The sequence below is a fragment of the Taudactylus pleione genome, unplaced genomic scaffold (assembly GCF_031769625.1).
Source record: "Taudactylus pleione unplaced genomic scaffold, aTauple2 ptg000678l, whole genome shotgun sequence".
Taxonomy (NCBI): domain Eukaryota; kingdom Metazoa; phylum Chordata; class Amphibia; order Anura; family Myobatrachidae; genus Taudactylus; species Taudactylus pleione.
The window spans coordinates 2,028,935-2,056,569 of NW_028285080.1; the positions used below are offsets into that span (position 1 = coordinate 2,028,935).

The window sequence follows — 27,635 nt, forward strand, 5'->3', positions numbered from 1 at the left end:
GGGGGGGGGGGGGTGAGGAGGAGAATAGTTAAGATTGCGGGTAGGGTTAGGGTAGTTACTGACAGGTGTCTGTATCCTAACCCAGTTGGGATGCCGCCATTGGAATTCTGACCGCCGGAATCCTAGTGTTCACTCTAGGTGTGGTCCCAGGCAGGGCGCCGGACCTAGAAAAGGCGCAATAGCATGCACCTGTGCCCGAGAATGGGCGTGTCTTTAAAACGCGCTTCCTTTTCATCAATCTTTGGGGCATACCCAGCATTTATGGACATGCCGGGCTGCCCCCAAGATCTCCCCACTCTGTGAATAGATCTATTCCACGGTGATGATCGCTGCATTGCTATTTTTCCCACCCGTGGGACACTGCGGGTGGTGACTGCACCCACCATGTTAGCGTGGCGCCGCCAAAAGGGCAGGGCGCATTCTATCTTTTTTAAATTGGGCAGGGCGCTGCACCCTGCTAAAACAGCTTAGCTGCAACGCTATCCTGAGCGCCGGCATCCCATACCCAACAAGTGCGCTCATACCAGAGCAAAGCATAAATAAGCTCATCTGTGTATCTTTGAAAGGTCATCTATGATGGCTTGTGAGGTGAAGTCATTTTCAGGATTTCTATGTGATTATGAAATTATAAACATACTGCAAAATAGTGTAATATGCGAGTTTATTTACAAACACAGAAGGGATTTAAAATGTGTACATTCAAATCCATAAAAAACAACTCATCTAAAAAGAGAATAATTGTCTCAGAGAACCCAGTGGGTGAAAAGTTCCTATCGCATGCAAACGTGTTTTTGTCTCCAGGAACTTCATTGAAGGGAGTCCTCTCATTCAAATGCTGTGCCCTTTTAGTTTGTATTGTCTAATGATTAACAAACAACTACTAAAACAGTACACAAAAATAACATTTTCTACAGATGTGAGAATCTTATTCCGAGATTCTACCTGTCCACCTTCCAGAGCATTTGCGGAAACTACTCTTATTAAACTTTGATTTTACCTGGAGGAAGGACTCACTGGAGTACCTAGGGGTCAATATCGCAAAAACCTATGGTCAACTCTATAAAGCCAATAACCCTCCCTTGTTCAAGTCTATAGAACAAGATCTACCGTGTTGGAAAATTTATTTTATATCTTGGGTTGTTTGTGTTAATGTGGCGACGATAAATATTCTCACTAAACTTTTTTTTTTTTTCTTTAATTGATCCCAATTGCAGTGCCGTCTTGTGTACTCAACTCCAATTTTTTGTTTCTATCGCAAATATATGTGAAATTATACAAAAAAAAAGCTGCATATAGGGTGAATCAGCCAGGGAATGAACACTACCACTGAATTAACATTTTCAGGTTTAATACAGTAATCTTACATTTTAGTACATACAATCTTGGATTAGATCTATTGACTGTTTTATTAATGCATGATATATTATCTTTTACTGGACTAGTATTGTTCATTCATTCACTATTCATTTCTACACCTCTCCTGTTTTGTTTTTTTTTATGTAAAATTCTAACTATTCAATTTTTAAACCAAAAATTTATTTTAAAAGTAAACATAGTAATAATGATGATATGTCTCAAAATAGTTTTTATGTTGTATTTTCTGTATACACCATCCTTTTTAAATATGAGAATTCCCTTAACCATTTATTCACTGAATGATATACCCTACATCAGGATATCATGTCTCAAAGGTTGTCAGGTGGGGGGCTGCCTATTCACCGATATTATGATGCCTCATGCCTCCTAAGTCTGATGGTGGGTGGATTTGGAGTTACATAGCGGGATGGATTCGATTTTTCACTTGAGCCTCTTAGCCAAGTGTAGACCTCACTCTGCCCTACTGATAACCCACAGTAGCGCTCATTCTCTCCAGTTGGGACAGTCCCAATAAGAACTGGTCCTTTCTGAGTACCTATCGTCCCAGATCCCTTTGTTAGACCATCCCTCACTTCCACCAGGTCAATCATCCTCTATGGCATCTATCTAGATTGCGGCAGGCTGTACTTTTTGTATTTTGTCACATCTCAGGTAAATTTGTTCCGCAGTCCTTTGTAGACATTCAACAAAGACATTGGAGTCAATCCAATTACCAGCCTTTGAGTGCCCCCCCCCCCCCCCCCCCCCAGGTGATACTTTCGGCCTGATTCAGAGTTGTACGCTGTAGCACAGCCGCTGCGTCTTTGTACTTTGAATATCGATTGCTAGTAACTGTACATGAAATGGGACCTGTGAGCCCGGGCTCTTCAAAGAAAACAACGTCCAATAATGACCTGGCGGTGATTTTCTGAACTAATTCTTTTTGTCGTGAATTTCCTTTCCGTGGTCTCCTTAAGACGTACTGGAAATGTGGCGACATTCTGATAAGTCGATTTTGCTGTAGACTGCTTAGAATAGGTGAACTTTAATTATAGATATCCTGTATATCTCTTCTCGCTTTTTGACCTTTACTGCTTGGATGTGACCCCTGGTTTGCTATTTTTCATGTCTGTGTTGGTCTCTTTGTTTATTGTTCACCCTCTTTGGTGAGAGTATAGTCTCCATTTGTTTGGATCTAGATTTACCATCCCAGAGTTAATTATTGTTTAATACTGAATTCCTGTTTCTACTGGAAAATCTTTTTTTTTTTTTTCCCTGAAAACTCCAAGTCTTCTAAAAAAAAAAAGATATTGTGCAATTAATGTGGGTAATGAAGGTGTTTAATACTTTGGTCTTTTTTTCTGTTTCTATTATATCACCTATGTGTTCTCTCCACTCCTATAAGCTGTACATATTTAGTTTTTTTTTCTGATAAGCATTTGTTATGAAGCTATGCAGCATTTGGTAATCTTCTATGATTTCTTTCTGTATCTTTTTCCTTTTAAGTGAAGAAGCAGAGGGTCTTGCAAAGAGGTTAAAACTGCGCTTTTACAGAACATCCGTAAAGGAAGATTTAAATGTTACTGAAGGTGAGTTTGATGATTATGTTTATTATTATCCTTTTATAAAGTACCAAAATATTTTGCAGTGATGTACAAAGAAGGCAAAATCCTTTTTAAATTCTACAGTTGTACCCAGGGCTGCCATCAGAAATTTTGGGGCCCGGTACTGACAAACTAGGCAGGGCCCCCCAGGGTATATGCACAAAAAAAGAAGTGGGCCTCAGACTGCACACCTTGAACATATATAATTTGGAGTTGAGCACTTGTACTTCTTTTTTTTGTGCATATATCAATTGTATCCACAGGTAGCACCTCCAATATATATATATATATTATTCAAGATGTGCAGTCTGAGGCCCATTTCCCATATAAACTCAATCAGTGCATTGCTTTGCACACCTGGAAAGCCTGAGACACTTTCCACTCTGGCTAGCACCCTTATTACATTGGTTAGAGCATGGAGTCTGGCATTGTAATATGCACATCAGTCAGAGGCACAATATAGGTAAGTCCTGCAAATATTTAGACTGTGTAGTGCAGCTTTGGTTCATTTTTGGGGCGTGGGTCCCCCTGGATTGCTTTGGCTGATCTGTTTCAGGGCACCGTATTGTAACACATTTTCCTTTATAACACATTTGAACCCTTCACTGTTTATTATAAATGTACTTAACTTTTTATTTTCATTCTTAATATGCAGCCTGGCTGCTCTTAACTATCTCTTTTACACTGCACTTTTCTTAGTATGGCGGTGCCCTGGGGCGGCTTAGCTGGGCCAGTTTGGCGGTGACCTGCGCTCTGGATTTGAATCCTAGTATGTTAGGGACCTACCCGACAGAGGTTACCCGAATGCGGTGTGTAGGCCCATAACCTTGGCCAAGATTATGCTAAAAAACTCTATTCATTGCAAAAGTTTATTTATTTATATATTATCGGTTAATTTGGAGTTGAGCACCTGTACTTTTTCTTTTTTTGTGCATATATCAATTGTCTCCACAGGTAGCACCTCCAATTATGTGTGTGTGTGTGTGTGTGTGTGTGTATATATATATATATATATATATATATATATATATATATATATATATATATATTTATATATTTTCAAGGTGTGCAGTCTGAGGCCCATTTCCCATATACCCCCCAGGGTATAGGGCAGACTTGGGTGGAGTTGTGTATAATGTAGGTGGAGCTACTTTGGGGTGGTTCATCAATTGGTGTGTAAATCAGGGATGGCTAGACATGGTAGGGGGGGCACAGAGTAGAGAACACTGGATATTAATGGGGGGGACAGGGCAGGGAAGGATAAAAAAGCAGGGGCACTTGGCTGGGAACAGTGGATTGGCATGGCAAAGGGCAGGGAAGGCTGATCTGGTCTGGGGGGGACAAAGAGCAGGGAAGGCCAGCTGGACTAGGAGAGAGGCAGGGCAGTGAAGGCTGGCTAGACATAGGGGTGCCACAGGGAAGACTGGCTGGACTAGGACAAGGAAGACAGGCTGGTTGGCTGGACTAGAAGGGGGGAGGGAGTGCAGGGAAGGCTGGCTGAACTGGGGGGGTAGGAAGGGAAGGCTGGCTTGCTGGACTGGGGGAGTGGGCAGGAAAGGCTGGCTTGCTGGACTGGGGGGGTGGGTGGGCAGGGCAGGCCGGCTGGACTGGGGGTCGGGCAGGGAAGGAAGGCTGGCTGCACTGGGGGGGGGTGGGCAAGGAAGGAAGGCAAGCTGCCCTGGGGGGGTAGGCAGGGAAGGAAGGCAGGCTGTACTGGGGTTGGGCAGGGAAGGAAGGCAGGCTGTACTGGGGGTGGGCAGGGAAGGAAGGCTGGCTGGACTGGGGTTGGGGGGGTGGGCAGGGAAGGAAGGCTGGCTGGACTGGGGTTGGGGGGGTGGGCAGGGAAGGAAGGCTGGATGGACTGGGTTAGGGAAGGAAGGCTGGCTGCACTTGGGTGGGGGGTGGGCAGTGAAGGAAGGCTGGCTGCACTAGGGTGGGGGGTGGGCAGTGAAGGAAGGCTGGCTGCACTGGGGTGGGGGTGGGCAGGGAAGGAAGGTTGGCTGCATTGGGGGGGGTGAGCAGGGAAGGAAGCTGGCTGCACTGGGGGTGGGTGGGCAGGGAAGAAAGGATGGCTGGGAAGGAGAGGGCTTAGGGAAGGCTGGCTGCACTGGAGGTGGGTGGGCAGGGAAGAAAGGATGGCTGGGAAGGAGAGGGCTTAGGGAAGGCTGGCTGCACTGGAGGTGAGTGGGCAGGGAAGGAAGTCTGGCTGGACTGGGGTGGTGGGCAGGGAAGAAAGGATGGCTGGGAAGGAGAGGGCTTAGGGAAGGCTGGCTGTACTCAAGTGGGGGCACAAGACAGGGTCAACACGAATATAAAAGTACTTGAGAATGGGGCCACGGTGGCAGCGGCTAGTAATGCACTGGGCGGCAGGCAGAGGAAAAGAGCTGCATTAGAACTACAGAGCCGGCTGGGAGCCAATCAGGAGCAGCCGCTTCTGATTGGCTGCTGTTCCGCCAGCTGTGATTGGCTCGCAGCCAGCTGAATACTATTGAGCTGGCGGCGAGCCGATCGCGGAACAGCAAGCCAATCAGGAGCGACTTCTCCTTATTGGCTGCCGTTCTGCGAGGTGCCATAGTAGTTCAAATGCCGAAGTACTCTTCCTCGCCGTTGCTACCCGGGCACGAGCAGGAGGCCCGGCAGTCCCCCCCTGATGGCGGCCCTGGTTGTACTACTTAGGCATTTTTGTGCGGTAGCTTCTGGTGATGATCCAGCAGGAGGAATCCTCCTTACCTTGGGGATATCACACACTTTCCTCCTATTACAATGGATAGACTCTTGTCACTTGCATAATTCTGAGTTGATCACTCTCTAAACGGCAGATACTGTATATTGTCCTCGAGGAAATGGGTATGGCCGGCGGTTCGATTCCCGTCAGCGGCAGCCCGACAGGAGCAGAGTGCGACGCAGTGGAAGCCCGACAGCGCTGGAAATCCCGATCGTGGATAGGTAAGTATCCACTAACCTAACCTAGCTCCCCTAACCCTCCTTAGGGGTGCCTAACCCTAACTTCCCCCCGAAGTGCCTAACCCTAAATACCCCCTTCCCCGCTACCTAAACCTAAGTCCCCCGGGGGGTGCCTAACCCTAAGTCCCCTCGGGGGTGCCTAACCCTCCCTCCACCTAGCCTAACCCTCCCGGGGGGGGGGTGCCTAACCCTAAGTCCCCCCCGGGAGCCCTAAACCTAACCCTCCCCCCCCCCCCCGCGGCTGTCCGCTCGCAGCGCCAGGCATCACTACGATCGTGATGCCGTGCGCCGGTCTCCCGGCATCGGGGAAATGCGGGCGTCTACATCTAGACGCCCGGCATTTCACCCTTGCCGGGATAAGACAGTCGGGAAGCCGGCTGCCGGTATATAGGCAGTCGGCTTCCCGATTGACGTACAAATGAGTTCTCGAGGACGGGAAGCAGACTCAAGCATTATGTTGCAAGTATTCTAAAAAACACAGGGCGTGATCATATCATCTATCTCTTACTAATGCTAGGCAAACACTGTCAGATAAAATGTGTGTCCAACCAACAGACATTTTATCTGACAGCTTGACACCCAGCAAATATGGTGGATTATAAATTGTAAGATGTGGTGGCCACATTTTATTTTATTTGATACCAGTTATTTATATAGCGCACACATATTCCGCAGTGCTTTACAGAGAGAATATTTGGCCATTCACATCAATCCCTGCCCCACTGGAGCTTACAATTTATATTCCCTACCACGTGCACACACAGGTTAATTTTTGTGGGGAACCAATTGACCTACCAGTATATTTTTGGAGTGTGGGAGGAAACCGGAGTACCCGGAGGAAACCCACGCAAGCACAGGCAGAATATACAAACTCCACACAGTTAGGGCCATAATGGGAATTGAACCCATGACCTCATTGCTGTGAGGCAGTAACACTAACCATTACACAGTCTGTGCTGCCCTCCACATGATATCTGCGTTCCTCCCCAGAGGAGGAAAAGTTTCATAATTTCTTCTCTGTGAAGGAACAGGGGAAATACACTGCCAGATGTGGCCGACAGATGATCGGATCACTTGGGCTTGTTGGAAGATTTGTCATGCCCGACTGTCCAGATATCGCTGATTGGTCTCTGCAATACACTATGCAATTATCATACAAAGAAGCGTATTGTGTAACCTGCGCTTCCAGTCCAGCAGCTAGGGCCAAGGCTCACCAACCCTCTTTTGGAAACACAAAAGCAATAATAGCGTTGTCGTCATGGGAAGAGCAAAGAAATCTTTATGGGTCCATATCTCACTGTGTTAAGGTGAACATCCCCTTGGCCAGGAGGATTCTGTATAATATACCATATTATCCTACTTCTATACGAACTTAAATCAGCGCTTGGTGGCCTTACCCTATTGTTGTTACTATGCAATTATCAACCCGATCTGCTGGAAAACTGTGGATCGGGCTGGTATTTGCATAATGTATGCCTGGCTTAAGAACAGGAGATGAGCATCCCAGAGTTTACTGTATTTTCAGCTGAGCCATCACGTTGCAGTAGCTCTCAGTGAAAGCAGCTGTAGTCCATGTAAATGAGTGTTGCCATTTGTAGTATAATTAACAACAAAAGTGCAAGAATAGAAGAAAAGACTTGTCAGATGTATATGGTTATAAACAATTGTTCAGATGTTAGTGTAAGAACACTGGTACGTCATTGTGTGTTTATGTGCCGATTGTGTCCATAACAAGCTAATGAGGGATGACTTTTTTTTCAAATCATAATTGATGTCTTTGCACTCATTATCATGTAAAATCTCCGTCACCCATAATAAACTATACTAAGTTTATACCTTCCTTGTACAGCTGGTAAAGCCCAAAATATTCTTTTTCAGTTTTTAAATATTTGGCTGACAAATACCTACAAAGGCTAAAACAGCAGACTGCCGAAGATACAGAAGTTGTGCATACTAGTGGCAACAAAATTGGTAAGTATAAAGCATGTCCCCTGGTGTTATGCTGACTGAATCATGAAGTTATTTTATAAATTAATATATATAAAGAATTGTCATTTATGTGATATTTTAAGCCTGCTATCTTCATAAGGCCAGTAGCTCCATATATGAAGTCATATTTGAAGTTCAAATATAATGGACCTTTGTCAGCATTTCTGTAAAAATCTTGGTGCTTAAGAAATAGACGCTAATACAGTGTAAAACACATGCCAAATGGTATTACAGTGAAGGTGACATTTTTTATAGCTCCCCTGTGTGTTCTTCATAGATTATGAAAGTAATTGATTAAATCCATACATGATGATTAATCACTCTTATAGAGCAATGACATTGTAGTTTAATGGGCATTTAATGGGCATTTTTCCCGTTTAAGCTATTATATCCCTACACTGACAGCTTCAGGTTGCCATATTTTTCTGGTTGCAGCAAGCCCTGCTCAAAAAAAGACGCTAAATGCAGTGTATTAAATAAAACCACCAAATGAGGACTGTGGAGCATATTCAATTGGGGGCGAGAAAAGCAATTTGTTTCTGCGGGTGCGAGATTTTTGCTATTCAATTAGGTGCTTGTTTTGAGCCCCGGGAGGTTTTTTTTTTTGCGCACCTCCAGAGCACGACCAATTTTTCCTAAGATCCACAATTTAGGTTTAGGAGAAAAGCTTGAGAATTGCTCTAGGAGTCCAGCAGCACCCCTCCTAATGACTAAGCAATTGGAATTTCCAATTAGCTTAATTAGTCTGCAATACTCACCTTCGGAAGTGCTGTCTTCTGCACCCAGTGTCGGGACCCGGTCTCCTGCAGCAGCAGCGGCGAGTGTGTGTGTGTGTGTGTGTGTGTAACCCCCCCCCCCCAGTGTGTGTGCCCCCTGTAATGGGCGATGGGAAAACTACATCTCCCAGCAGCCCTTGTGCCTCCCTGCAGCCCCCTCTCCAGTGAGAATATGGAGGGGAGGCCACCGGAGCCGCGGAGACCACCAGAGACCCCCAGCTAGGTAAGTGGAGGTTGCTTGGTTTATTTTACGCAGCACAGGGTTTTCAGAACTGAAAACCCCGCAACCACTTTTTTAAAATTGGATACCGCAGGTATCGGGAGCGCGCATACCCACTGTAATCCAAAATTGGGTGTGAGGGGCGCAAGGTCTTTTCCTCGCTAAATTAAATATGCCCCTATATGATTTGGCAACTTAAGAATGGTTGTTTACACAGTAAAAAAAAACATTCCCCGAGTCCTTTATTCACAATAATTAAGTGTACCTGTCATCCAAACCTTTTTTTTTCTATGAGTACTGTATTAAGAAAATGATTTTGGACAGAGCGACACAAAAAGATTTTAGTGAGTCTCTCAGTAATTAGGGAAGGGTTCTTTGCTGAGTAAAGCTTATTCTAAGAAGAACTAAAACTAAGTAAACTATCTTGAAATAAATGTATATTGAATGATTTTAGATTTGCTCACTGCAATGAGATGCATAATATGTCACACAATAGTGCACTCAATTCATAATATGCCATACAGTAGTGGCCCCAGTTGATAATATGCCACACCTTAATATATGCCACCGTACTGACCCCAATTGGTAATATGCCACACTGTAATACTCATTGATAAAATGCAACGTTATAATGCCCACAACTGGTTGACTGAAGGCCCTCAGTCGTGCACCTTTTATATGGCAGCATCATAGCCCCCTCAGTCATGTCCAGTGGCGTAACTATAGAGGGTGCAGGGGGTGCGGTTGCTATGGGGCCCAGCAGCTTAGGGGGCCCGCCAGCCCAGAAAAGAACCCCCTGCACCCAGGGCCATATTAACAATGGGGCGAGTGGACAGCATGCTGGTCCCTGCTGAAGCGTTGCCTAAGGGGAGGGGACCTGCGGAGTATGTACCCCCGGGCCCCCCTCTCTAAGAGTTCCCCACCCACCCCACCACAGATCGTATCTCTATTACCGATCCGGTCTGCAGCGTCGCCAACCACACTGACAGCAGTCAGTCAGTGACAGCCATCAGCACCGCGCACAGCAGTGCGGGGTTGAACTGCTGAGCAATAGCTCAGCTGTCCAATAAGATGGGAAGCTGCAACTTGCGGCTCAGTGACTTGCTGGCCAGGCTGCAGGGAAGGAGGAGGCGGGAAGAAGGCAGGACACAGCCGCAGCGTGAGGTTGACTTCTTCTGTGGAGAGAGTGTAAGTGTAAGTGCATCCACAAAGTGCTCTCTTCTTGTTCTGTGTCACAACCTGTCTATGGCCCCGATTCAGAGCCGCTCGCAAAAAGCAAGCGCTCGCTCTGAATCAGGGCGGCCGCTTTGTTTTTAAAAACCTGGCCTCCTGGCCGCTCGCTAAGCTGTGGGTGACCACCCACAGCTTTAGCGAGCGGACAGGTGATGGTCGCAACCATCGGGCTTGCGACGAGACCCTTGTGGTAGGGTCTCGTCTGCCGCAAGCCCCAGTGAGCTTCCGGCTCTAATAGAACCGGAAGCTCACTACTGACCTCACTCGTGAGGTAGTAGGGCCGCCCACAAACGGCAGGCGTTCCTTCAGGGGCCCACAAAGTTCTAGTTACGCCCCTGGTCATGTCCCTTCATATGGCAGCCTCAGAGTAACCTCAGTCATGCCACTTTAATTGCTCAGATCCCCTTTATATACCTACGTCAGGGCCCCTCTGTCATGCCCCTATAAATGCTCAGAGCCCCTCAGTCATGCCCATTTAAATGATCAGAGCCCATTCAGTCACGTCTCTCTTATATGCTTCAGTCCTCAGAGACCCCCCCTCTCATGCCCTTATATGTCAGCCCATAGCCCCTTCATGACTTTTCTTTTCTTACCTCACTAGTGTAGTTTGAAAAACATACTCCCGCTCTCCATCCAACTCTGCCTGGTACCGTTGACACCGGCCACCCCACGCCACTGACTACAGTCATGCCCAAGAATTACTCGGAGGAGTGGTGGAGCAGAGTAGGGGCTGAGCTGTAGAGAGGGCTAGCCCTGCAGTGACTTCGCCGTTCACTTATATCCCTTTCACACCAAAATCCTGGGTCTGACCCAGGATTTTGAACATGGGTCAGTCCCGAATGAGTCCCAGGTCAAACCCTGTTTACACTGCACCTTTGACCCGGGTTTTTCCCGGGTAGGCCCCGATTACACCGAACCCAGGTCTTCCCTGCTAAACTTGTGAGGTCATAAAAAGTGGATGGTGACTGCTCCAATGTCACCAATCAGTTCAGTTTAGGCATGACACTGGTCGGATAATACTGGTCGGACCATTCTCATTGCACCATGTTGGTACCAGGGTTGGATTCCTGGATCACTCGACCTAGGTTATTTTTGAGGGACTCTTTTCACACTGAGTTGCGACCCAGGTTGACCTGGCAATAACCCGGGATATTTCGACAGTGTGAAAGGGGTATAATAAAATGTCAAAACTTATTGGCGATTTATCAGTCTTTCTCCTTTACTGTTTGAAACCACCAAGTAGTTTTGGGATACAAGTTTTGTCAACATATATGCTGATGATAGGCAATATATATCGACGGTGTAATGCCAACGGGACAATGCCGACACGATACTAATTTTATTTAAACCATGTTACGTGTGTGGGCATTATAATTTTGAACATGATGGTTTACTATTATGTTTAAAGTTATAATGCCAACATAGTTAACATGGTTTAATTAACATTAGTACCATGAAGCCTGAACTTATACTCTCTACTTACTTTTTCTAGGTTACCTGTATAAGTATTATTGTAAATTCTAATTACAATATCTTTCTCAATACAGGGGTATTTAACACAGCAGGTGGCAGCCATTCTGGACAGAAATCTAATGCTATGAATGGAGGAGACGTAATCAATCTAAGGCCAAATAAACAGAGGACCAAGAAGAGCAAAAGTCCTTTCAGCAGTTGTAGCCTACTCTAGAACTGTATTTATAAGATCAAAAAGGAGAACTACAAGTCGGGGACTACAGTGCAATTAACAAGAGAGAAATACAGCCACTTCCAGAGATTTTAGTACATTTTTAGCGGAGTTTGTTCCCATCAAGATACCGCAGTGAGGGTGAATTCTGAGATGTTACGTGAGCCATTAGGCCACCTAGTGTTGGACAGCGAGTCATACAATATAATGTTCTGTTTGATAGTGTATCACCAGAACAAATGCTGCCCAAACATGGTTTTACAGTGTTCTAATTTTGAAGAAACTCACAAAATGATACAATGAATAATTAAGGATAAATACATATTTTCATATAACAAAATACAGGGATGTGTGGTTGCATCGTCTGGAATATGATGGTACACAATACATGGTACATGTGCAATATTAATTTAACTAGCTAAACATTGCCTAGTCTATGAAATGATGTAATGTTTAGTAAAGTCTTCATAAAGGATATTAAATCCAAGTTTTGCAGTAAGTCAAAATGAAAAATTGGTTTGCATTTTAATATTGAATTTTACACGGACATATAGGTGATATATGATGCAGTGCACTGTACATGTTACGGGACCTTGAATCAACTAATTGATGTGCACAGTGCCAAACTCCCTTTTGACATTGAGCTGCTAATGTGAGTTTGGGGTAGTTTCTTGTTGTGTGTTTTACATTTTATTTTTTTTAAATTTGTTATTTGTAATGTTTTACTTTTTTTTCTTTTTTTTTTCTTTTTTTTGAAAGCATCTCTGCTGTTTTATCAAATCTCATTCTTCAAAATATGACCTGAAACTTTCAGAAGATATTTGTACTTATTCCTACTTGTACAAACTCTAGGGTGGCCTAATTCTATAAAACTTTGTTTTTGTTTTGTTTTTTAACACTGTTAGGTCATTATTTTTTGGTTGTATTATACATGCCATAAGATACATAATGGTCTGGTTGGAATCCTGGAGCATTATGCTGTGGCTAGAGATGTCCTCTCTCATTCCAAGATGTGTTATGTCTTAGGCCTCAGATATATGCTGACAAGGCAACGTAGCATTGCCTCATATCCAAAGAACACCCCGCGTTCACAGCAAGTGCTTATGTGTACAGGGGGCCTGATTCTGAGATGTATGCTAATGCCGCAGCTGCTATGTCTTTGTATGCAGTGGCTGTGCGAAAATATGCAAATAACACAGCTGCCGGGATTTGTATTGAGACGCCCACAGGCGGCATTGCAAATCCAAGCAACTGCGTACAAAGATACAGCATCGGTCGCAGATCTTTCGATTATCAACCTTCTGAGTAACCCTATGGTCGCACAGAATAGGCGCGTGTACTGAGGCGCCTGAGCAATTTCTATTGCGTACGTGATCACATGTGCAGGAGCATTACACGTCGCGAAAACAGTCGAGCCATGATGTGTGTGTACTATTTAGCGGTAGTATGCAGAGTAAATAGTATACACCTGCGAATTCACCAGATGGGCTAGACAGCTCAGTACTTAACCAGGAGTTTGGTTTACTGTTTATACAGCTGTACTCGCAGATATGTATACACACAGTATGTGATCGGTTTGGTTTTCTACTAATCTCTTAGTAGTCTGCAATTTTGTTCATCACCTCACTCTGTTCTTTGCTTAAATAAATGTATGATTCTTGTGAAATCATTGAAGATTAGGAGGTATCTGTATCCACACATCTGAATGCACCAACTCCAGGGGTGCTTCAGCTCTGCTTGCTGATTTTAGAAATGGACAACTGCTTTGTTTGCGTGTTCCACAGCTTTCACACATGATCCTTTCTGTATCTGTTATTGTCATTCCTGTAACCACGCATTTAGAAGTTTCTGGGCTCTGTCATAGAAGGTTGGATCACCTTGGATATGACAGACTTCCATACACTGTAGGTCAGATGTCAGATGTTATCCCCGCATTACATTGTTGTATGTCAAGGACATATAAGTGATGGCACCTGGTACCTGTTGCGATCACAGGCCCTCTTTTGCTCTGTACAGTGCACTTTCCTTTTGCGAACTAGACTCTGCAATCTCTTTGCTCTAGGACCCTGCTGCTATGAGGTTTGTCCCCATATGTGTACCATGTACGGGGACAAGTACATCTTTGATTTCTGTGACTTTGGTTTTAGTCTCTATTTTAAAGTGGATAGTGACTGTCCCATCTTTTGTAGGTGTAAGCACTTCATTTCCTATTCCTTTTAAATGTTATAGGATCACACGTGTTCAATGTAGTGAATCACTCCTCATCGCAGCTGAAATGTCTAGTAGCACCAGAGTCAATATACCAATAATCTTTTCTGTGACAAGTAAAGCTGACAAATCTTTGCTGATACACTTCTTACGCTGCATAGCATTCACATTTTTCAATTAACATTCAGTTGCTTAGTGTCCTATTTATGACATATAATATTTGAATTTTTTGGGCTTTTCACTTTTAGTGTGTAATGCAGTATTCCCAGCATTTACCTCTACTGTCACACATTCTTTGAGGTGTAGCAGTTTTGTCCTGACAATTTCTGTATTTAGCTTGGTTGTGTTGGCTTTAAACACTACTATTAGAAAGTCAAATTCAGACATTAAGTTCTGTAGCATTGCCATGGCTTGTCAATGGAGTCACTCATACTTGTGCATTCACTCAACTTGGTATTATACAATACATGCCTCCAGATTAATTCTTCGCATCAGAACCCCATCCTCATATGTTGCTTGCTGTCTTTAACTCGCACTTTCCCATGTATGATAGAATACACCAGTTGTTCAACACTTATAGGGGTATTCAATATGGGTGCGATAACATAGTTTTTTGCGTTAATATTGCACTTTTTAACGTTTTTGCGTTAATATCACTTGTTTTACTTTTACACCCTATTCAATTTCAAAGACTTATCGCAGTTTTGACAAGTCTTTGATAAAAAACAGTGATAACTTTTCACCATTGAATAGGTGTCGAAAAAAAGTGCAGAATTGGGGTTTAGGGGTGCAGGCTTAAAAAAAATAGCCTGCACCCCTGAGATTGACATTTAAAAAAGAACTGTGTCAAAAAAAGTTTTTTTTAAAAAAAAAAAATAGGGACACCCCAAAAAATTAATTTAAAAATTGGGGTGCAAAAAAAAAAAAAGGGAAAAAATTGTTTAACAATAGGCAAATAGGTTCAGGGCTATTCTGCATGTATGCGGCAGGTGTTTTCTAGAATAGAATTATAGCGGCAGGTGCACAAATGCACAATTTTTAAAAACTTACTTTAGGGACATCAAAATATGCTAGTACCCATTTTCATGTACCCCAAATTTGATGGGACCACTTAAAAAAACGAAAAAAATAACCTAAGTGCTCTTCTGCATCACTTCTTCAATGTCGGGAAAAAAACACCTGCTGCGGTTATTTAAAGCCCCGACTTTCAATTAAAGCCTAAAACGGGGGGTACCCATAGCGTTCCCCCATGTTTTTACAACTTTAGGGGGGTCTTACAATTATTTTAAGGAAAAATTTGTAACTTTACGCAAATCCAACTTCGGAGTTTCCCGTTTTCGTTAATTTGATATTGAATACGGGGATAAGCGGGAGCGCACACCATACCTTTACGCAGAAAAAAACTCCCGATATGAAACGTTAACTTTGCCAGGGAAGTTAACCTTTCATATTGAATACCCCTCTTAGACCTATTGTTCCCATGGCTCTTTCTATATCATCTGAGTGCCAACTGTCACCTTGATCAACTGTTATTTTCCACAACTTTTCACACTTTAATTGCATCTCCAATGGAAATTTCCACGTGGTGTAATTTTCTGCACCTTTCAGTTTAATGAAACTCATCATGGATGCAGCTTCTGTGTGCATGTTGCATACTGACATAGTTATGTAGCTTCCCCGATTATCTTTAGTAACACTCTGTACTGACACTATGTGTTAATCCTTTGTACTGACACATGTCTATGGCGTCTTGGTGCTTGTGTGCCTGGGCTCATAACCTGTTGATATGTCCGTACTATTTGGTGGTGGTATGCAGAGTAAATTGTATACACTAGTGGATTTACCAGATGTACTAGACAGCTCATGACTTAACCAGGAGTTTTTGGTTAATTGTGTAGCAGTATGTTTGTACAGCTGTACTCTGTTATATGCACACAGTAGCCTGGATGGAGTGGCGCTTGAGCGGAACATGCAGTTCACCAGATGATGTCGTTAGTGGTGCATATACAAGCAAGCGGTATGCCTTTGCAGGATATATATTTGGGTATATTGTGTGGTCTCTCAGGAGCTGTGTGGAACACATCTGTTCCACTTTGGTGCTCTAAAACTGTGGTAAGATGGTACTGCACTGGACAGAAGACCAAGCTGCAGCCATCTTGGTAAAGGATGATGCTTCTCTAAAGGAGCATCATAAAGGCAATTCAGTAGTGTACGCCATATTTCAACATGACATGCCTGTGTTTTTGCAGCCACGCCTCCTTTACATCCCACAAACGATTGCTGACTGTCAATCACACTGCAGGTAAAAAGTCGCTGGGAGCGACATTTGTAATGTACCTTGCTGCATGCGCAAGTATGATTTAAGTTGGGAACACACTTAAATATATCTGCAGATGATGGTTGTTCATACACAACTGTCATCTGGCCACGGGTCCCATTGGCCGGGGGGGGGGGGGCCATGTCGCGCCCTTCTCCCCTTGGCCTCTTCTGCATGTGTACTGGCAGACGGCTGACCATCCGCACAAACAGAACGATGACCCAATATGTCTGCAGATATATCTACCATCAGCTGTGCCGCACAGCCAACGCAATATGTCTGTGAACGATGTCGTTCAGACATATCGCTGGTACATGCAGGCCGACACACGCAAGATATATTGGCCGATCAATTGATTGGCCAATATATCTGCCAGTGTGTACCCAGCATTGATGCATGCGCAGTTGACCAATTATAAGGTTAACTGCGTAAATATCTGTTTTGTGTACATCTCTGAATCAGGCCCAAAGTGAGCTTTTGCCAAAGGGTTCTATGAACCCTATTACTCACAGAGGTTGAAAAGCCCCTCTGGGCAAATGCCTTATCAGCGACTGTGTATAAGGCCTTATTGTTAATCTGTTTTACGTTGCATATATATTTACTAAAATTATCCTGCTGAGTTTTAAATACTTTGCTGGACTTTAGCTGTTCTTATTGTCAGAGGTTAACTCATTTACTATAAAATATTAGTGATAAATATCAATACCTACTTGTTACAATGTATAGTTATTATCATATTTGTTTGACAGAAAGCTGCTTAAGCTAAATAATATAAAGGTAATCAAACACTATTTTTTAATTGCAGATATACAGCAAACTTGTAAGCAATCCACACTGATTAATTTAATGTAATTTAGTAAAGCCACCACACCACGCTCATTTTGCATATGTCCACCCACAAGGAGGATGAAATAGTGACGCGGAGAACGTAGGGAATAAGGGCAGATTATTGAGACTGCACGCATACAGCTCGATTTCGGGAAATTGGGGCCGAGATTTTCATTCTTGACCAACAGATCGGATAATCAAAGGAATGGGTTTGTGGATGTTCTCTAACCATTTTATCGGTGAAACGTTGAAACGATCATTTATACACTTCTATACCAGTGTTTCCCAAACTGCCGTGGCATCCTGGGGTGCCTCGGGACACTTGCAGTGGTTCCTCAGGTTGGTGAGACAGCACCAAATCAAATTATTTATGGTCAATGTAATGTAATTATGTGGACAACAGAAGCGCAAACCTGTCCACCACCACATAACTGAACCTAAGGATGCAGATAAGCACAATGTACTTAATTTATGTCTTTTGTGCCATGAAAACAATGCTGATACTCTAGGGCGCCGCGATTCAAAAAAGTTATGAACCACTGCACTATACAATAAATGAGGGTGATCACCCGATTATTGTCAAATCGTTACAAATAATTGTATAGTGTGTAGCCAGCTTAAGTGAAAACAAATCAATCCCCAGTGACAGCTCATGCTATAAAGTGTAACAGAATCTATTGGACAATTCCAAACATAAATTAAGTTTATACATATTGAGCCACAGGGTACAAAGTTTCCAAAACAAAAGTACAAGCCTTTTAGCCTTTTAAATGCAATTTTAGTTCTATATCAAATTTTTTTTTTTCTTTTAAAAAAGTGTGTGATTACTTTTATTTTATTTTAAAATGCAGCGTTTATTAGTAGGTGATGTAGCTAAAGCTTGAGAAACGCATAGACAAACCTCAACTCAGGTGCACTTTAATGACAATATTTAAGGTCTACAAGTTGATTTAGAATGTGCAGGACAGCCTTGAGCACATACAGATAGGAGCTGTAATACTTGCGGATATGCACAATAAGAAGAAACTGCTATACACACTACAGTTATTCTGTACATTTGGAAGATGATTCCATTTGTACTTGGTGACTCTATAGGATGGCTTGGATCAGTATCCAAGTTCACTTGTCTGTATCCTAAATATGGAATATTTGTTATCTTGTGTAAATAAACCACTTTAACAAATTAAACTTTTGTCTGTAGTTCTGAAATACATTAATATGCCATTAAACAGTTTATCCATTGCTGTATTTTTTGTTGTTTGAAGCAATTTAGATCACAATTTTAATGAAACTTTGACTACTGTCATTGCATTGAGTCCAAAATATGTATCCAAGTATAGTGTAGATGGCATTTCGTCTTTGTGTAAGAAAATTTCTTTCAGCCTCCATGGCAGCCATAACACTGGGTTAGTTCTCCATTTCCCTAACAACAGACAGGAAGTTTTTTTCTACAGGGACCTCCCACTGGGCGTATATATGCTACCTCCTCCCTCCCCTTAGTGTCTTTTTTTCCTGTCTCTAGACAGAGTAGGGAAGTTTGTTATTTTTCCTGATAGGACTTACCTCAATTTTGTGCCCAGCAAGATGCCGTTTTTTACTGCAGTCTGTGGCGGGGTGGCACCCCGGGGTCATGGTGTTGGCTAGTTGCGCTATGGCGGAGTTCTGTCGGTCTTTTACACGACGCGGTCGCCAGGAGCAGAAGAGGCTGGACACTGGGTTACAGCTGAATCAGCGGCAGCCTCGTGTAGGACGTGGCCGGCAAGCGCGGGATGATGTCCACACCCAAAAGGCAGTGCGGCGCACACTGCACAAGCGCCCGCCCGTCACTAGGGTCAAAGGCTTATTAAAATGGCGCCACACACCGGAAAAGGCATCAGCTGGGAGTTCTGCCGACTGAAGCTGTAAGTGCAGTCATGGAGCAGCAACAACAGCATTCCCCCCCAACAGCCGATTAGCGCCCAGATGGGGTAAGTCCTGATTAGATGGGTGCAAATGTTTGTTTCAGTTCATATAGGTTTAGTAGAAACTATCATTGTGTCTCCTGCAGTGTGCCTAGTTCTATGGAACAAAAGAAGAGGCTTTCTAAGAAGGAACACATGAATTTAAAGTGTGCAGCGTGTGATAGATCTTACTCTGGAAGTCAGGATATGGTGTTTTGTGATCTATGCAAACATAAATCTCCACCTAGCCAAAGTCAGCAAGTGAATCAGATTCAGGAACTTATGGAGTGGATGAAAAGGTCTTTTGTATCAAATGAGGAATTTTTAGTCATGCAGGGGCTTAAGACATCAAGGTCTCAGACAAGTCTGGGATATGATGAGTTCGAGTCCTTTGAGCAGAGTGCTATGGAAGGATTGGAGCAAATATCTAGTGATGAGTCCCGTGAAATTCATGAGGATACAAGATCGTTTAACATGGATATCGTAGAAATGGTTTTAAAAAATATTTATAAATCTTTTAACTATAAGGATTTACTTGATGAACAACTAGATATATTATTTGAGGATAGAGGAAAGAAGAATAGAGTTTTTCCTATACATAAGGTTATGAAGGATATTATGTTGAAGGAATGGCAGAATCTGGATAAAAGGCAAGGAAATTTAGCAAGAATTGACCGTATGTACCCTATTAGGGATGAAGATTTTCTTAAATGGTGTACTATCCCTAAAGTGGATGCTCCAGTAGCAGAAATGGTATCTAAGACAACTATTCCTTTGGAAGATGGGGCTTCTTTTAAAGATACAATGGATAAAAGAATGGAGACCTCTTTTAAAAAAGGATATGTTTCTTCAACTGTATTTTTAAGAGCTGGTGTAGCTATTGCTTCCGTGTCAAGAGCTTTGAAGTTATGGAGTGCTAATATGCATGCTGATCTAGAAGAGAAGATTTCAAAACAGTATTTGTTAAAAAATCTGGAAATAATGCAAAGAGCAGTTGAATATATATTGTAAACTTCTTTTGGATGTGACAGCATTTACTGCAAGGTCATTGGCTAATGCAGAGGTTGCTAGAAGAGCACTATGGTTGCGTTCCTGGTTGGCTAATGCTCATTCAAAGAATAGACTAACAAGTTTACCCTTTGAAGGATCATTGTTGTTTGGAAATAAATTGGAGGCATTAATACAGAGGATAACGGGTGGGAAATCTACAAGGTTACCTCAAGATAGAAATACAAGATATCAGGCTCAGACCTCTAACAGGCAGTTTAGGGAAGCACGAGGTTATAGACCAGGAAGACAGTACAATAGAAGATACTCAGCAGGTATGACAAGGCAGTCATTTCGTTAAAACCAAGGGAGACCTTATGGAAAAAGACAATGACTATATTCAGGGTCAACCCAGATTTCCAGTAGGAGGCAGACTGCTGAAATTTGCGGAAATATGGCAAACAATTACCCAGGACAGATAGGTTTTGCAAATAGTCTCAAAAGGTTATCAAATAGAATTTCGGAAGTTACCCAGATAGGATAGATTTTTGGTCTCACAAGTTCCAATATCGGAACTAAAAAATTATGAAGGAAAGTACAAAGAAGTTAATCAGCTTGCAAGCAATAAAACCAGTACCTCAGATGGAAAGAGGAAAAGTATTTTATTCTCTAATGTTTCTGGTTCAGAAAACATCGGGGCAGTTCAGAACAATATTAGATTTAAGAGACCTGAACAAATTTCTTCAGACAAAGTTGCGGATGGAAACTTTAAAACTATCCTAATGGGGGTAAAGAGAGGAGATTTTCTAATGTCATTAGATCTAAGAGACTCTTACTTTCACATTCCAGTTTGGCCTCAGCATCAAAGTTATTTAAGGTTTTGTATTCAAAACAGTCATTTCCAGTTTACATGCCTACCATTCGGTCTAAAATCATCTCCAAGGACTTCTACAAAGGTCTTATTAGTGATAATAGCTTATCTAAGAAAGCGGGGCTTGGCAATATGGCCATACTTGGACGACATCCTGATTTCAGGGAGAACCGCACTTAGATAAGCAATCGGGACAAGATTTTAGAAGTCATGCAGCTAAGTAAATGGATAGTAAACTGGGAAAAGAGCAGATTGATACCAGTACAGCAATTACAGTTCCTGGGGGTACAAATAAATACTATCCTATACGAAATTACTCTGTCAGTAGACAGGTTTGCAAATATTCAGAAAATGATTGGTCTGGTTTTAAAATGCAGAAGAATACAGCAGTCTCTCTGCTGGGATTGATGTTTTCAACCATAGGGGTTATACCGTGGGCAAGGTGGCATATGAGGGATCTTCAGTCGAATATCTTAAAGTTTACCTGAAGACGATTGTACCTAAACCATTATGTAAGAGTGGAACAGCACACAAAGAAATCATTGATGTGGTGGAGGATTTTGACACAAGAACAAAGATCAACATCGTTAGCACAGTTAGAGTATCTAAGATTGACTTCAGATGCAAGTTTAATAGGATGGTGAGCACATCTTTTAAATCTAATCGCACAGGGACAATGGTCTCCCCAGGAGAGGCTGCTATCATCAAATTTAAGAGAAATGAGAGCAGTCTGGAATGCAATGATGTATTTCAGAAAACCGATCAGAGGTTCTCATCTGAAGATTCTGTCAGACAATGTGACTGTTGTAGTCTACTTGAATCATCAAGGGGGCACAAAGAGCAAAAGTATGATGGAGGAAGTGAGAAGAATTATGTCTTGGGCCCAAACATATCTTCAGTCCATCTCAACGGTTCATGTTCCAGGGATAGAAAATATGACAGACTATTTTTTGAGTCGCAAGGATATCATATCAGGAGAATGGGAATTGAATGCAGAAGCTTTTCAAGAGATAATAAGAAAATTTGGGGTGCCCGAGATAGACTTAATGGCGACAAACCAGAATATGAAACTCCCTCGATTTTTCTCCAGGTACCAGATGGAAGGGACACAAGCAGTGGACGCACTATCAATAAAGTTAAAGTTTCACCTGGGATATATCTTTCCACCATTCCATTTGATATCTCAGGTACTCAATAAGATAAGAGAAGAGAAGATCAGGTAGAGGTAGTGGCAGTGTTACCATACTGGCCGAGAAGACCATGGTTCCCAACAGCCCTGAGGATGTCAGTAAAGGAGCCATGGACAATACCAGGCAGAGTGGATCTGCTGACTCAAGGGCCGGTTTTTCATCCGGGAATATCAGTGCTTAATTTAACGGCATGGAGATTGAGCGGGAGTTACTGAGGAAAAAAGGACTCTCAGATCAGGTCGTTAATTTCTTTCTCGCTTGTAACAGTATATTATCTTCAGATGTGTGCTATAAAATATGGAAAACATTTCTTGCCTGGAGAAAGGTGGTAACTGGACCTTTGACCGTGGACATTCCACAGGTGTTACAATTCTTGTATGATGGTTTTATGAAGGGCCTGGCAGTGGCAACTATCAAGGTTCAAATTTCAGCTCTAAGTGTATTACTAGAGAAGTTGTCAGAAGAAGAATTAAAGGCCATAAAGAAGATTAGACCACGGATAAGGTCGTTTGTAGCACCTTGTGATCTGAACCTTCTACTAAACGCTATGATGAAGGCACCGTTTGAGCCATTAGAAGAGGTGGCTCTGAGATATGTAACATGGAAGGTTACATTGCAATTACATCTGCCAGAAGAGTGAGTGACTTACGTCTGCCAGAAAAACCTTTTCTTAATTTTTTCCCTGACGGAGTGGTCTTAAGAACTAATCCGGCATTCCTTCCGAAGGTAGTGTCCGGCTTTCATTTGAATCAAGAAATGATTTTACCTAACTTTTTTCCTCATCCAGAAAGTGAAGAAGAGAATCTTCATAAATTGGATTTAGTAAGAGTTCTTACTGTATATTTGCAAAGAGTGAAGGAGATTAGAAGAACAAAACATCTTCTAGTGATTCCTGTGGGAGTTAGGAAGGGTTGTCCCATTACTTTTGGCCCCTTAAAAAGTGGGAGACACATATAAAAACCATTGTAATTCCTACACCGTTCACCTGATTTGGATGTAATTACCCTCAAATTAAATCTGAAAGTCTGCAGTTAAAGCACATCTTGTTTGTTTCATTTCAAAGCCATTGTGGTGGTGAATAGAGGCCAAAATATAAAAATTCTGTCAATATCCCAATATTTATGCACCTGACTGTATATACATTTGTATTTGGCCCACCCTATATATGTAAGCTTGGGTACATCCCACTGTTATGGCTGCCATGGAGGCTGAAGAAGAAAATATCGAATTTACTGATAATTCAGTTTCTTCTAAAGCTCCATGGCAGCCTTTAGATTACCCTTTCGGAATTGTGTTTTTTCTACACAGAAGGTGATGAAGAGACACTCCAAAAGACACTAAGGAGAGGGAGGAGGTAGCATATATACGCCCAGTGGGAGGTCCCTGTAGAAAAAAACTTCCTGTCTGTTGTTAGGGAAATGGAGGACTAACCCGCCATGGAGCTTTCGAAGAAACTGAATTATCGGTAAGTTATAATTTGTAATTATCATGAACGTGTAACTTCTGTTACAGCCAAATATTTCACATTTTGACTCATCAGTCCAGAGCACCTGCTGCCATTTTTCTGCACCCCAGTTCCTATGTTTTCATGCATAGTTGAGTCGCTTGGCCTTGTTTCCACGTAGAAGCTATGGCGCTTGCCCGCAATTCTTCCATGAAGACTACTTCTGGACAGACTTCTCCGAACAGTACTGTAGATGGGTGTACCTGGGTCCCACTGGTTTCTGCCATTTTTGAGCTGAAGGGCTAAGGAGAGCGATACAATAATGAGTGTCTGCAGGCAACAGTGAAGCATGGTGGATGCTCCTTGCAAGTTTGGGGCTGCATTTCAGCAGATGGAGTTGGGGATTTTGTTAGGATTAATGATGTCCTCAATGCTAAGAAATACAGGCAGGTACTTATCCATCATGCAATACCATCAGGGAGGCATCTGATTGGCTCCAAATTTATTCTGCAGCAGGACAACGACCCCAAACATACAGCCAATGTCATTAAGAAAAATCTTCAACGTAAAGAAGAACAAGGAGTCCTGGAAGTGATGATATGGCCCCCACAGAGCCCTGATCTCAACATAATCGAGTCTGTCTGGGATTACACGAAGAAACAGAAGGATTTGAGCAAGCCTACATCCACAGAAGATCTGTGATTAGTTCTCCAATATGTTTGGAACAATCTCCCTGCAGAGTTCCTTCAAAAACTGTGTGCAAGTGTACCTAGAAGAATTGATGCTGTTTTGAAGGCAAAGGGTGGTCTCACTAAATATTGATTTGATTTTGATTTCTCTTCTGTTCATTTAATAAGCATTTTGTTTGATAAAAATAATTGATAAAAATAAACTATTAACACTTCTATTTTTGAAAGCATTTTTACTTTGCAGCATTTTTTCCCACATCTGGCAAAAACTTTTGCACAGTACTGTGTATGTATGGATGTGTGTGTATGTGTGTGTGTATATATATATATATATATATATATATATATATATATATATATATGTGTGAGAAAATATTGCTATCTTGTACAGCATATTAATTCTTAATGGTGATTTAAAAAAAAAAATACAATAAATGCAAACATACAAAAAGTCTCTGTGTGTTTGTTGAGATTTTTTTCTGCAGGTCTCTTCCTAGAGGATCCCAATTATCTCACAGTAAAACCAAATCCAGAGAACAAAAAATATATATATAAACATTAGAAAAAAATGTCCTTAGACAGATGACCTTTTAGGGTGACTCCATATTGTGCAATCCACTGCACTCTTGTGTAACACAAAGGAAAAAAAACACTCAAGGTGTATAGTAAAGTGCAGCGTGCTTGTGAAAACTTTCAGTGTTCAATAGAGAAACCATAGTCTCAAAACCTGGACACTAGATGCCGCTGTTTTCTCACACTTTTCTGATATCTTACCTTTGGACTGCTTGAACAGGGGAACTGTTTGAGCATTGTGGTGACTAAAAAGACTGTGTTCACCAGATTTAAGGACTTTCCAAAGATTGGGTCAGATTATAAGGATTAAGTGCTTGTCACTAATTATGCATGTAAGATACAATTGTGTGTGTGTATATATGTGTGTATATATATATATATATATATATATATATATATATATATATATATACACACACACACACACACACAGGTGTATAAATATTGGGACATTGTCAGAATTTTCATATTTTGGCCTCTATTCACCACCACAATGGCTTTGAAATGAAACAAACAAGATGTGCTTTAACTGCAGACTCTCACATTTTATTTGAGGGTAATTACATTCAAATCAGGTGAACGGTGTAGGAATTACAACGGTTTCTATATGTGCCTCCCACTTTTTAAGGGGCCAAAAGTAATGGGACTATCAACTCAAAAAACTATTTCATGGACAGGTGTGGGCTATTCCCTCGTTATTTCATTATCAATTAAGCAGGTAAAAGGTCTGGAGTTGATTCTAGGTGTGACATTTGCATTTGGAATCAGTTGCTGTCGACTCTCAATATGAGATCCAAAGAGCTGTCACTATCAGTGAAGCAAGCCATCATTAGGCTGAAAAATCAAAACAAACCCATCAGAGAGATAGCAAAAACATTAGGTGTGGCCAAATCAACTGTTTGGAACATTCTTAAAAAGAAAGAATGCAAAGGAGAGCTCAGCAACACCGGAAGACCACGGAAAACAACTGTGGTGGATGACAGAAGAATTATTTCCCTGGTGAAGAAAAACCCCTTCACAACAGTTGGCCAAATCAAGAACACTCTCCAGGAGGTAGGTGTATATGTGTCAAAGTCAGCAATCAAGAGAAGACTTCACAAGAGTGAATATAGAGTATTCACCACAAGATGTAAACCAGTGGTGAGCCTCAAAAACAGGAAGACCAGATTAGAGTTTGCCAAACAACATCTAAAAAAGCCATTACAATTCTGGAACAACATCCTATGGACAGATGAGACAAAGATCTACTTGTACCAGAGGGATGGGAAGAGAAGAGTATGGAGAAGGAAAGGAACTGCTCATGATCCAACACATACCACCTCATCAGTGAAGCATGGTGGCGATAGTGTCATGGCGTGGGCATGTATGGCTGTCAATGGAACTGGTTCCCTTGTATTTATTGATGATGTGACTGCTGACAAAAGCAGAAGAATTCTGAAGTGTTTCGGGCAATATTATATGCTCATATTCAGTCAAATGCTTCAGAACTCAATGGACGGCGCTTCACAGTGCAGATTGACAATGACCCGAAGCATACTGCAAAAGCAACCAAAGAGTTTTTTAAGGCTAAAAAGTGGAATGTCATGCAATGGCCAAGTCAATCCCCTGACCTGAATCTGATTGAGCATGCATTTCACTTGATGAAGACAAAACTGAAGGGAAAATGCCCCAAGAACAAGCAGTACCTGAAGACATTTGCAGTAGAGGCCTGGCAGAGCATCACCGGGGATGAAACCCAGCGTCTGGTGAGCGTTCCAGACTTCAGGCTGTAATTGCCTGCAAAGGATTTGCAACAAAGTATTAAAAAGTGAATGTTAGATTTAGGATTGTTTAGTTTGTCCCATTACTTTTGGCCCATGCCATTTTATATCATATCCTTGTATAGGTTCAAACCTTGTTTTCAGCCTTACACCGATTTCATGCAGCGATATACAGCGTTGGTCTAGTGACATATTTTTGCTCTGGGGAGCAACACTAGGCTGCTTTTGATATATAATAATCTGTGATCTGCTGCATGTTATCTAAACTTTGTACCACCCCTTGTTTATTGTTTTCAATGATTGTCTTTTGATGTAAGTGGGGTTAGTGATGTTGTCTGTCACTATGGTTACCCCCCGGCAGCGGGGCGCTGCTTAATGACATCACATCCCCCGATGCTGGCCTCTGATCGTGCTCTACACGGGTGAGTGTGTCTTATTTTCTGTCTATATAAGCATGTGAGTTTGTATTTTTGGTTGATCCCTGAGGAAAATCTCCAATAAAGGAGATTGAAACGTCGGCTATATGATGGTCTAATTGTCCATTAATATAATACCCTGTGGAAGTCCTATGAGTGCTATATATAATGTATGTATATATAATGAACAGACTCCGTAGTGCTTAAAAAGTATTTTATTTCATAGCCAGTAGAATTACTTGAAACTCTTTAAAATGAATTCGTACCGATGTATACAACAGTGTGGGTTGGTTATTACATGGCATGAGAACGAGACCGACCTGGCAAAGCTCCAACTGTCCGCAGGGATACCATGCGTGCTGTATTTACAAGTGTGTTCCTGCTCTCCTCACATGCTGCTTGTACTACTAATACTAAGCTATGCGTCACCTAGGCCAGCCCTGTGACAAATTCTTATGATGAAACATGTTAGGACATTCCATAACGGATGCATCTTCTGTGAGACCCAGTATCCCTGATTGCAGCGCTCCGTGGTGGTCCCCGCACACTGTTTCCTACATTGGAAATGAGCAGTGTGGGCTGTGTA

General features: G+C 42.3%; 1 protein-coding gene and 1 pseudogene across 2 annotated transcripts in view; both read left to right on the plus strand.

Annotated features, from left to right (window-relative positions):
* RAB23 (RAB23, member RAS oncogene family) overlaps nt 1-15,305 on the plus strand; it is a 39,990-nt gene extending 24,685 nt beyond the window's left edge. For both annotated transcript variants that reach the window (XM_088455912.1, XM_088455913.1), the window contains exons 5-7: nt 2,863-2,945; nt 7,803-7,895; nt 11,690-15,305. In XM_088455912.1, the coding sequence (XP_088312038.1) occupies nt 2,863-2,945; nt 7,803-7,895; nt 11,690-11,829 (316 nt within the window). In that variant the 3' untranslated portion in view covers nt 11,830-15,305. The remainder of the gene's footprint in view (nt 1-2,862; nt 2,946-7,802; nt 7,896-11,689) is intronic.
* A 3,934-nt stretch (nt 15,306-19,239) lies between these two features.
* On the plus strand, nt 19,240-20,467 carry LOC148478119 (uncharacterized; annotated as a pseudogene).
* Nucleotides 20,468-27,635: the final 7,168 nt, after the last annotated feature.